We start from the raw sequence: 12,684 nt of genomic DNA, 5'->3' as shown, positions 1-12,684 counted from the left end.
GATGGGCCGTACCGGGTTCTGGAGCCGGTCGACAAGAACTTTTTAATTGACCTGGGTGGTGAGGCAGAACGCATCTCAGTGGACCGCCTTAAGCCTGCTCACCTTGACTTGGACCGCCCCGTTGTGGTGGCCCAGCCTCCTCGCCGTGGTCGGCCCCCTGGTAGGCCATCGTCAAACCAGACTCCTGCTGACGTCCCTTCCTGCCCTCTGGTGCCTGCTGGAGAGCCGCGGAATCGTTTTGGACGGGTCATAAGGGCCCCAAGTCATTATTTAAGTCCAGTGCTTGTGAACTCTGGGCGGACGTGTGTAGTGGCCACTCACGAGCAGGACACTGTTTAGTTTCAGTAGGTTAGAATTCACAAGAATCTAGCCGTTAATGATGACGATGTGTTTTCTGTTAGTGTTTTGTTACCGTTGGTAACGGTCTGTTAAAAACGAGAGACTGGAACAAACACAAGTTTTTTCTTCGTCTACAAAAAGCGTTTCTCTGCTCTTTTGTTCCCAAACTCCTACATTGGTGACCCCGATTTTCTTTGGACGTTTCCAGAGTTAACTGGACAGACAGCAACATGGCAACAAATGCAGTTTCTCTCAAATTACCCGAGTTTTGGGAGCAGAATGCTAACGCTTGGTTTGCTCAGGCAGAGGCGCAGTTTGCACTGTGAGAAATTACGGCGGACAGCACCAAATACTACTATGTAGTAGCAGCTCTTTCCAACTCAACTGCGGCGAGGGTGGTGAGTCTCATTGAAAATCCACCGGCAGCTGACAAGTATGACACCTTTTTTTTCTTCAAGTTTTTTCTTCGTCCACAAAAAGCGTTTCTCTGCTCTTTTGTTCCCAAACGCCTACAATATATACAATATATAATAATTTTAATAATAAAAGATTAATACATAATATCATGTTTTAGCATTGAGAAGAGGGGGATTAAATGAGCTTGAGGCAGGATTGAGGCAGGATTTATGAAAAAAATGTGTATACGTTTTAAGTTTTCTAGTAATAATGTCAGATGAAGCGTTCCAAACCAAAAAGAATGAGCCCTCTAGCGTATCTCTCCGTCGCCTTGAACAGGCTGTGTGCTGCAAAATGTGCTGCAATTGTGACCGGAATTTCCCGCGCTGTCCTGCGGATGTGACGTCAAATGACGCTGCATGTGCGTTCTCGGCGGCGCACGAGTAAACATTGGATACGCGTTTGAGTCATGGAGGCAGCTTCAACTTGAATTGGGACTGAAAACCGATGCTGACATGGCTCATTTCCTACTGACCAGGTAACATTGTAAGTCATATTTAGAGCTTGATTTGAACGGCGCTCCCATGCCGGCTTCGCTGTTGGCTGCAGGAACCCAGACGGTCGTCGTGGCGCTAATGAGTCTCATTTCTTATTCTTGCCTCATGCTCCTTTAAGTAAAAAAAAAAGCATTGGGTTTCAGTTCCATTTATTACCCCAAAAACCAACACCATAAAAGATAAAAAGATGTATTATATATATATATATATATATATATATATATATATATATATATATATATATATATATATATATATATATATATATATATATATATATATATATATATATATATATATATATATATATATATATATATATATATATATAAAATAAAAGAAGATTAATAAATAAGAGCATGTCAGTTCCAGCATATAATATATATTTTATAACGGATTTGGTGTTACGCCCCCAAAATAAGATACGGTGATGGACAGCGATCGGGCCAATCTCTTGCCAGGGGAGGCGGGACTTCCGGTGACTTTGACCAATCAGCGACGGCGACACAAACCAACTAAATATGACAGCAAAACAACACGACGTGGGCGTGAACCTGCAGACAGCAGTCACACTTCCAACAGAAACATCACAATAAACCAATCTAACTGTGCAGTTCCACGTCGACCGAGAGGTAAACGTATCCACGGGGCTTCGTATTCGACATACACTAACTCGTGACTGCTCTGCTTGTCGCTAACTGTCAAAACTTTCTGACGCGGAGTCGGAGCCGAGCCGCCCGCTAACTAGCATGCTGCGTTAGCCGCCGGAGCTAATTAGCCGTCGGCTAAAGTTCCTCAAACATGGAGTTGGTGTCTCTGCAAACACCCGGGATGAGATGGAAGCTTGACTGTAGTTCCCCCTGCTGATGACAGGACTGACACGAGCTGGGGGCGAGCAGCACCTCCATGCCAACTCTGATTGTGTGGAAACATCCCCGGCCCCCAGTTTTTAGGGAAGCCATGATCCAATCCGAGGTTGTTATTGATCCAATATTATTGATCCTGCTGGTTTCTAGAGGCTGTAAAACTTTATTATTGATCTTTGTGGTTTATAGAGAGGCTGTGAAAATGTATTATTGATCTTTCTGGTTTATAGAGAGGCTGTTAAACTATATTATTGATCTTTCTGGTTTCTAGAGAAGTTTTGAAACTTTATTATTGATCTTTCTGGTTTCTAGAGAGGCTGTGAAACTTTATTATTGATCTTTCTGGTTTATAGAGCGGCTGTGAAACTTTATTATTGATCTTTCTGGTTTTTGTATAGGCTGTGAAACTTTATTATTGATCTTTCTGGTTTTTGTATAGCCTGTGAAACTTTATTATTGATCTTTCTGGTTTTTGTATAGGCTGTGAAACTTTATCATTCTGGTTTTTAGAGAGGATTTGAAACGTTATTATTGATCTTTCTGGTTTCTAGAGAAGCTTTGAAACTTTATTATTAGTCTTTCTGGTTTCTAGAGAGGCTGTGAAACTTTATTATTGATCTTTCTGGTTTCTAGAGAGGCTGTCAAACTTTATTATTGATCCTTTTGGTTTTTGGAGAGGCTGTGAAACTTTATTATTGATCTTTCTGGTTTCTAGAGAGGCTGTGAAACTTTATTATTGATCTTTCTGGTTTCTAGAGAAGTTTTGGAACTTTATTATTGATCTTTCTGGTTTATAGAGAGGCTGTGAAACTTTATTATTGATCTTTCTGGTTTATATAGAGGCTGTGAAACTTTATTATTAGTCTTTCTGGTTTCTAAAGAGAGGCTTTGAAACTTTATTATTGATCCTTCTGGTTTTTGGAGAGGTTGTGAAACTTTATCTTTCTGGTTTATAGAGAGGATTTGAAACGTTATTATTGATCCTACTGGTTTCTAGAGAAGATTTGAAACTTTATTATTGATCTTTCTGGTTTCTAGAGAGGCTGTGAAAATGTATTATTGATCCTTTTTTCTTTCTAGAGGGGCTGTGAAACTTTATTATGGATCTTTCTGGTTTCTAGAGATTCTTATAAATTTACAATGCCTCACAAGATGTTCGCTGGGTCAACATGAGGACCTGCCCATGAAACATTATATTTTTAGCCTTTGATTAAAAGTTAAATGAAGAATATTTGCTACAACACTTATTTCAATATCAAGAATAAAGTAAACATTTATATAATTACAATCCATTACAAAACACATCATTTATAAAATTTTCACGCATGTGTCACTTAACACCACAAATAATCTTTCATCTCTGTGCTTGAGACGTAAATATGGAGTTAAAGACGAACGCCACCAAAGTAGACAAATGGATGATGTATCATTCTGCCATGGAAAGAGCATTTTAGAGTTAATAGTTGTTGTTTAGAAACAGATGCCAAAAAAAAAAAGTGTTTCACATGAATCAGATTCCTGAAGGAGACTATTTAAGACAAGTTAACACACTAATCTGTGTAATCTTAATGTGGTTATTTCGGTTTTGTTTTGTGTTTCTGTAGTGGCCCTGTGTCCTCTCAGTTGGTCGGTAGATGTCCACCCCCTCAGACACATCAGGAGGCATGTCCCATCCTGGCCCGTCTCCTGGGGCGGGTCTGTCTCCGGGGCCCATCTTGGGCCCCAGCCCAGGTCCAGACCCTTCACCGGGGTCCGTTCACAGCATGATGGGGCCCAGCCCGGGACCTGGAACACCCAACACTCCTCACGGCATGCAGGGCCCGGGACAGAGCGAGTACTCTCAGGATGGCATGTATCCTCTGCACAAGGTACGTTCCTCACTCTGCCCGGGGACGGTTGATGTCGACCCAGGTGAATGAAAATGTGGAAATATGCAGCAAAAGTAGCTTAATATCCAGCTTTTTCAGTCGCTGGTCAACTTGGCTGAGGGCCACATGTGCTTGCTCCTGAATGAAAATATTTGCCAATTTAAGAGATAAATAAAATAAAAAAAGATTTGAATATCTATGAACACGATAATTATTTTGTGTTCACTTGAACTGTATAACCTTGAGGTGGCGGCAGTTCTGACACGTCAGCGAATCAGAAGTCTTTATAGTCTATTTTCTCTATGAGTGTGTTCCTACAACCACCAAAACCTGACCCAAATAAGTGAGTAACAAAAAGAAGGCAGAGCCAAAGTCACGAAACACTATGAAATAAAATGCTAAAGGACATGTGAACTAAACACGTGCCATAAATTCTCCTTAGTCTGCTGTGATGTGGAGATGAGAGCAGTGCTTTTCTTCACCGGCCAGAAGTCCCTGAACAAAACTGGGATGTAAGTTCAAATGAACATGATTAACAGGATTGTTAAAAGTCCATATGGGACCAGGATGACGGTGCTGTAGAACAGAGTAAACCCTCACCTGGGTTACCTCATAACGTGGCTGGTGGGCGTATGTTTGAGGGTGTTAGTCCAGCAGACAACCAGCCGTCGCCAGAATAAGTGGTCCTTTTATACACCGTTTGGTTTTTGTTTTGGTCCCTGGTGAACGTTTATGTCTCCGAGGGTTAATTTAACTTCTTAACTAAATGCTCACAGACACTCCGATCCTTTTTGATTCATTTGTTTTTCAATTAGCAAACATTTCACTTTAGGGCAGCGTGTTTGGTGCTCGACCAAGTTAAACACTTGGACCACTTGTCTTTAGGATATTCTTGGGAAAGCTCGAGTCCTGCAGGGTCTCTATGGTTTCACAAAACTGGAATCAAATACTGAAGGATCAGCTGGCTGGTTTGAGCGCTAAGTTGAAAACACAGCAATGCTGCACTTTATCGTTCCAGACAAGACGAAGGACAAAATGGTCGAGATCGGGGATAGATTTGGAATTCCTCATCAGATGGGAAATATAGATCCCGCAAAACTCAGGCTTATATCATACTCTTTGATAACGGCAAAAAAACTTATCCTGCAATTCTGGAAAGGTAAAGATATTCCCTCAGTGAAGTTATGGATAACTGAACTGACAGATACACTCCACCTGGAAAAAATAAGATACACTGTTAATGACAAATTACCAGAGTTTGAAAAGATTTGGCATCCTTTAATATCTTTTCTTAAAGGAAATTGACCTGTGCAGTCTGTGGGTGGATGTGGGTGGGTATTTTGTGTGCCTTGGCTGTTGTTTTTTTTTTTTTTTTTTTTTTTTTCCCTTCATTTTTTCATGTTTTGTTTCCTCAGGAGTTACTCTCACAGCTCGGTTCGGAGATTTGTAGATTTTCTTTTTCCTTTACTCACAATCGAGCCCAACTGTGCTTTGCTCCCCCCCTTTTTTTTTTTTTTTTTTTTTTAACGATTATTTTTATTTCATCTACTGCTATCTATTCTTTTTTTTGTGTAAAAAAAAAAACAGCAAAAAATGATTATATGTCTAAAAATGTTACAAGTGAAAATTATTTGTTCAATAAAAATATTTGAAACGAGATCGGGGATAGATTTACGTGCTTTCCTGTTGAAAGAATCTTTAGTACAGTTTTAACAAAATGGCAAGAGATTGGCTTTGTCAAACTATGATGCTTTCGAAATAACCTTAAATAGAATCTCTTGCTTTTATATTATGGGGTTTTATAAATTGCTTTCCTTTCTTTTTTCAGCCCATGGAGGGCATGAACGACAAGGCGATGGCAGAGGCCATGCATTTTGGCCACATGAAAGGTGTTGGGATGAGATCCCTCCACAGTGGGATGGGACCTCCTCAGAGTCCAATGGACCAGCACAGCCAAGGTATCTGGTCTCCTTCTTCTCTCAAGGCAGTTGTTCATTTTTGGCGCTTTTCCACTAGTACCTACCCAGCTCTACTCATCTCAGCTCGGCTTGACTTGGCCTAGCCTGGATTGTTTTCCTTAACAATTCAGCACATGGAGCAGAAGTAGGAGGGTTGGAGCGAAGCTGCTGTGACGTATTTGATTGTGTGATCTAAACGAAGAAGACAACAGTAAAGATTTAGAACCTGGAGGAGATGATAGATGTGGTGCTGGGTCTGTGGCTTGTGTTTGATATCAAGTTTAAAAAATGAGAGTGAGAGAAGCTTCAAGCGGTGATGCTTTTTAATGTTTTTTAGTTTGTCTCGGCGCTACTGAAAAGTCCGTTGGTAGCCGCGAGCAGCTATGAAGTGACAGAGCTCCTGGTAGATCTTGTCGTTCCTTATCGCCCGTCTAGATCCCTTTTTAATTCTCTCCTCAGCCACCAGGTTTATGAACATCTGCACCTCAGAGTTGGATCACCAAACAGACTTTTGCGCTGCCATAGCCTTTGAAGTAAAATTAACCAGAAGCTGCCGTCAGAGTTGCTCTTTCACTGATGTCACATCCTGACTCAGACGTCTGACTCCCAACCCCTTGACCAATCGAGGGCCTGTAGTGTGATGACGTCAGATACAGCCGACTCAGCCGCTTAGAACCTTGACAGTGTAGATACAGAAAAAGTATCTACTCGGTATGTTAGACCCCTAGTGGGAAAGAACCAAACCGAGTGGAGCCGAGCCGGGCTGAGTAGGTACTAGTGGAAAAGCACCATTTGTGTGGATGAGATCCCTCCACACTTTTGTCGAGCTGAAATGTTGTCAACTACTTCATCTTAAGTAAAAATGGAAAATGTGGTTTGTAAATTCACTAGAATTCCCTCCTCTTGGTTTTAGGATACATGTCTCCGCACCCATCCCCCATGGGAGTCCACGAGCATGCGTCTAGTCCCATGTCAGGAGGTGGAGGTGGACCCACTCCCCCCCACATGCCTCCCTCTCAGTCGGGCCCCTTGATGCCCATGGATCCTCAAGGAGGCATGGCCAACATGTCCAGCATGGGCCAGCAGGGACGAGGGCCGTCCGCCTTCAGCCCGGTCCAGCTGCAGCAGCTCAGAGCTCAGATCCTTGCCTACAAGATTCTGGCCCGCGGACAGCCGCTGCCTGAAAACCTCCAGCTGGCTATTCAGGGCAAGAGAAGCCTTCCCACAATGCAACAGCAGCAACAGCAACAACAGCAGCAGCAGCAACAACAACAACAACAACAGCAGCAACAACAGCCGCCGCAACAACAGCAACAGCAGGTGTCTAATGCAAGCCCTTACCGGCCTTCAGGTAGGTAGCTGCAGATTTACCTTTGGTAACCCCTATACCCTTACTCCTAATCCTAACCCATAAATATTATTAAACCCATAACCCTAACCACTACCCCTTTCTCATGGTTGTTTTAGTGGTAAAACATAATAAAAACATGTTTTCATTGTCGGTCTTGGCATTAAACAAATAAAAACTTGCACAAATGACAACATACCACCCGTTACCCCACTGTGTCATTATTTATTTAACAAAAATAAAGCCAAAAAGAAAGTAAGAGAAGACTTGGGCAATGCTAAGTACCCCCTTAATGCTTCCATAGGATGTATAGGATTTAAGAGGGAAAGTAGCAGCCAGGAGCTTTTGACCTGATCATCAGCAGATGTGCAGACCTCTGTAAAAGCAGATGTTTTGCCAGTTTGTTAGTCTGGAACTTTCAGGGATGTGTTAACACAATACCACGAGGGACAGAGATCAGTCGTGGTCTTAGAGAAGCAATCCTGTATTCTCATCAGTCTGGAGAAGGCTTTGGAATTCGATATATGGGATGAGACATTCAACGGGCTGCTACTGAAGGTGGATTTACTTTTAAGCAAATAATGACGGTATAAAAAAAGGTTGTTTTTAAAAAAAAAAGCTTTTGCACAACTTTGCATCAATATTTTTAGAGTTAAATGAAAAAAAATAGTTATCAGAAGTTAGAGAAGTGTTGTAAGTAGTATTGTACAGAAACACATGTTGAAACGTTTCATCTGAGTCCAGTTTCTACTTTTGAATCACCAGTGAATATTATTAAGTACTTTTAATAAAGTAAATATGGAGCATTTTTCCTTTTAAGAATAATCACCAACAAAGACACTTGAGCTACCATCCAGTCACATGCTTGCTTTCTATTTTTAAAGCTGCACATTCAGCAGATGAACTAATAAAATCTAACGGGTTCTTTTCTTCAAAGCTATGCCAATGGCACCCATGGGTGGTCCCCAGTCAAGCCCCTGCCCAACCCCCGCCATGCAAGGACACAATCAAAGCACAGCACCCAGGCCGTGGACCGAAGGTAAGTCTTCGGGGTTTCCTACAGAAAATGTGTTTACTGCCACGACTGTCATATCATTGAAGGGATGTACACCTTCATCAGACAAGCAGACATTTAAATCTGTTTTGTTTAAATTTAGGAAATGGGATTAAATAAACTCCATTATCCTTCCTCTCAGAAGGTACCTTAGTCATTTTAAACTTTTCTTTTTGTCTTAAACTCCATAGAACAGATAAGAGTTCAGGATCTTGCAGTGTTTTTCTGGGGAGCTGAAAGCTGTAGATGTCCCAGTTCTGGTCCCTGTGGGATTGACAGCCACTGACACTGATGGTCAGCTGTCATAGATCAGTACTGCAGACTGCGTTTCTCACTTCTGAACCGAAATCAAATCAGGATTTCACTCCTCCAAAAACCACATGTTGCTCTGTGGCGCCAGCTTTGACCTAAGAGACAAAAAAAGAGCATCTCCAGTGGGACGAAGTCACCACACAGCAGGTGCCCCCATGTGGTGAGGAAGCGTACTTTTAAAGGTTGTTTAAGTCCTAAAAACGGGAGGAAATGGTTTGCTAAGTCTTAAATACATGTAGTGAGGTCTTAGAAATATAATTAGCATATCTTTAAAAACACCCAAATGTAATATAATATTCCAGCTATTATCCTCCACAGACGGTTGTTAACGTGAAAAGGTCAGAAAGATGAAACGGTGACTACGTTTACATGAAGTCAAAATTCGGCTTATTGCTAATATTCCGGTTACTGAAACATTTGGAATATTCCGTTTACATGGTAATTAGGCCGCGTTCAGACTGCAGGGAAATCTGATTCAGATCTGATTCCTTCTCATATCCGATTTTCAGGGCTGACTGTCCACACTGTTTTTAGCAAGTGTCCATATCGGATCTGGCTCTGTTCAGACTGGGCCACATCATTGACTGATCTGACGGGTTGCCGTAGCAACAACGTCGGAGCGGAGGCGTCACCCAGCGCGTGTTTTGTGTGAAGTCATGTAATTGCGACATCAAAAACAATAACAATATGGAGCCAGCTCACATGCTGTTCCATACCTGTAAAGCTGGGCATACACTGTGCAATATTTTAAATCTGTGTACTGGAACTCGAGGCTGGTTTTGGGGCTGTGCCCAAACGTGCGTCCTGCCCACCCGATCAAAGGTTATGGGGATCCTTTATTTTTTTATAATTTTATTTTTTTATATATATAAAAAAATCCCAAAATATCTGTACCGTTTCTGATTGGGTCGGCACTGCGCATCATTTTTAGACATAACAATGAACGCATACCGCAAAAGTTGTGTCTCGGCGGAGGGACCCGGCGTCCCAGCAAAATGAGAAACAGAGAAAAGTGTTGAGAACAAAACCACCAGCAAACTAACAAACCAACCAACAAAGCTCAGAGTTAACAAACCAAACCAGCAATGAACAACTGGCAGCCCCGCTCTTTAACCTCCTCCTGATGAGCTGACGGGCTACAGGTTCAGGCTCACAGCGTGACTGAAGGCTGATTTATGCTTCCGTGTTACACCAACGCAGACCTACGGCGTAGGGTACACGACCCGCACCGTACGTGGAAATGCAGCCTTTTTTTCTGCTATTAAAACATGATTTGTAATGTGAATTTGCAACACTTAAACTACAAATAATAGTTTTTGACGTGACATCAGAGATTGTACATGCTCTCTGTGAAAGGATGAGTAGCTCCACAACTGGAAATGGGCGGGTGGTTTGGAGCGTCTGGGACAGTCATATCCGATCTGAGTGTTTGGAGCTGTTCAGACTGACCATCTGCCCAAATGCGATATGAATGCGATATGAAACTACCTCCCGGAGGTGGTTTGCGATCTGGCTTGCAAAAATCGGATCTCATGCGGTTTGGGACTGTTCAGACTTCAAAAGAGTCATCCAGTTTCAATCTGGATGGGCTAAAAATCGGATATTGGCTGGCAGTCTGAACGCGGCCTTAATCATTCGGGATATCTCGATCAAACCAGCGTCGCGCTGAGAACATCATGACGCAATTCCCGTCATTTCCGCTTCTTCTTCCTGTATCCAAATTCAAAACAAATGCTGCTTCCCGCAACTTTTTGCTCACCTTCTTGTAAATCTCGCTATCCCCGTACTTTCTACCGTTTACAAATGCCAAAATGTTCATATCCTTCATTACATTTATGAAGTGATTAGTCTCCTCCTCACTCCAAAAGTGTGGCGTGGTCTTGCGTTTCTCCATGTTTAGAAGTACGTCCTGGACTCAAAAGACCAGGATTCCTTGCAGAGCATGCGCAGAAAACAAATTCATGTTCCGTTTGATCGGGATATTCCGTTTGGCGTTTACATGACCGGATATTCGGGTTTTAAAAGGAGTAACCCAGTGGTCATATTCGGGTTTTTAAAAACCCGAATATAAGCAAATTCGGGTTATTCAAAGGGGTTATTGGTGTTTACATGGCCGTGCAAATTCGGGTTATTGCCAATATTCGGGTTTTAAAACGGTTATTGACTGCATGTAAACGCAGTCAGTGTGAAATATTTGGCGGGAAAACCTCCTCACTGCTTCGTACGTGCTGGAGTTTGTGGGGGAGGTATGCCTCAGGCGAACTACAACGTACGTCTGGTCTTTAATCAACCCCGAAGATCCCACCTCTGATCGTTGGTCTCACCTGGCTACCTGTGGCTGCAAGTCTCGGAGCCTTGCCTACGAGGTGATCTCAGGTTCCAGAGCTGCCTGTAAGAACTCGATCGTGTTCACGTTCACTGCACTGGCACACGAGCACTGACTGGCCTTGTCCTCCTGTCGCACAAGGAGTCCAGACTCTTCTCTCGGGTGGTTCCTCAATGATGGAACAAGTCACCGGTGGAGATGAGAGAAGAGTCGTCCTTCTCTACGTTCATATGGTTTTGAAAACTGTCTTCTTCCAAGAACACCTCCTGTGTCCCCCCCGAACCTCCTGAACTGAACTTAAATGTCGTCTTAGCTGCGCGTATTTGAATGCTGATTAATCGGCACCTACTTTGAGGTCGCTTTGGATAAAAGTGTGTGCTAGATGTAACGTGATCTATTTCTCTTCTGCAGGTCAGAGCGGCGAGAATCAGGCCAGTGCTCAGAAGCACCTCCCGTCTGTCCCCAGTGGCCGCCCGTCTCCGGCACCGCCTCAGACCTCGGCGGTTCCTCCCGGGCCCATCTCCGGCGGCTCGGCAGCAGCTCAGCCCCCAGGGCAGCAGGTGTCGCCCATGCTCCAGATGCAGCAGAAGCAGAACCGCATTACACCGGTCCAGAAGCCCCAGGGCTTGGACCCAATGGGCATCTTGCAGGAGAGAGAATACAGGTATTTATCACTCATCAAGTTCTGCTCTCACCGTACATGGAAGAAGGAAGCTTTTCACTTCTGAATGCACAAAAAATATAAAAATGTTCTTCCTACAAAATGTAGTGAAAGTAGATGTGATCAAAATGATTACCTTCCACGTGACTTTTACCCTTAAACCTCACCTGATCAATAAATCTGCATTTGAACCTTAATTTAAAGACGGGGAGAACTCGTGCCACTCCATCGCTTGATTGAGAAGAACTGACATCAGCCAGAAAGAAAAGAAATCATCCTGGAACTCAAACAGGAGGAAGGAGGGAAGAGTTTAAGTGAGTCTGGACCAGCTGGATATTGGATCGTTTCAAAGTACAAGTAGACGAGGAAAGTTTGATTTCAAGAATCCCTGGATGTCTGCAGAGATGATTGACACTGAACTCGATGTTTCATGAAGCCTGCTGGAGGGCTTTGAGATCATCGTACGAGACAAACTCTGCCGATCACACAGCGAAACATCAAAACCAGACGGAAGTCTGAGCACCTGAAACACAGCGATGACTTCTGGAAGTCTGTCCTTTGGGCTGATAAAACCAGACTGGAGCTGTTAGGACACATGGGTGCTGCTTATGTTTAGTGAAGGACGGGAGGGACGCAGACAAAGACGCAGCCCTCCACAGTGAAACACGGTGGCGGGAGTATAGTGCCATGGGGCTATTGCAGGGAACAACATATGGATGCGGGAGGTCATGAAAATGACTGTTATATTGATATTACGAGGAGAAATCTGCCGCCGGTCGTCTAAAAAGAAGCATCCAGTTGCCTCTGTTGCCATGGCAACGTGATTGCCAGTAAGGTTCCTGATTGGTTTAGGAAGGTAACCAACAGCTGAGGGAGAGTTGGGGTCAAAGAGGAAACGACTGTTGTGCTGACTGTCATTATGATTAGGGAGTGTAGGTGATTTTAAAGGGGCCCCGGAGTCCAGATCTCAGTCCCATTGAGAACCTCAGAGTTTTAGCG

At 43.2% G+C, this 12,684-nt stretch overlaps 1 protein-coding gene across 3 annotated transcripts in view; it reads left to right on the top strand.

Annotated features, from left to right (window-relative positions):
* Positions 1–1,794: 1,794 nt before the first annotated feature.
* The window catches only part of smarca2 (SWI/SNF related, matrix associated, actin dependent regulator of chromatin, subfamily a, member 2), a 66,065-nt gene continuing 55,175 nt past the window's right edge, over positions 1,795–12,684 (top strand). For 2 of the 3 annotated variants that reach the window (XM_061730726.1, XM_061730725.1), the window contains exons 1-6: positions 1,795–1,924; positions 3,763–4,026; positions 5,855–5,984; positions 6,898–7,335; positions 8,270–8,371; positions 11,436–11,688. In XM_061730726.1, the coding sequence (XP_061586710.1) occupies positions 3,793–4,026; positions 5,855–5,984; positions 6,898–7,335; positions 8,270–8,371; positions 11,436–11,688 (1,157 nt within the window). In that variant the 5' untranslated portion in view covers positions 1,795–1,924; positions 3,763–3,792. Of the gene's footprint in view, positions 1,925–3,762; positions 4,027–5,854; positions 5,985–6,897; positions 7,336–8,269; positions 8,372–11,435; positions 11,689–11,903; positions 12,000–12,684 lie in introns of those variants that run through there. The other variant, XM_061730727.1, reaches the window with a different exon arrangement.

Source organism: Cololabis saira, chromosome 9 (assembly GCF_033807715.1).
Source record: "Cololabis saira isolate AMF1-May2022 chromosome 9, fColSai1.1, whole genome shotgun sequence".
Lineage (NCBI taxonomy): Eukaryota > Metazoa > Chordata > Actinopteri > Beloniformes > Belonidae > Cololabis > Cololabis saira.
The sequence above is the reverse complement of the archived record's forward strand: the minus strand, read 5'-3'. Positions and strand labels throughout refer to the sequence as shown.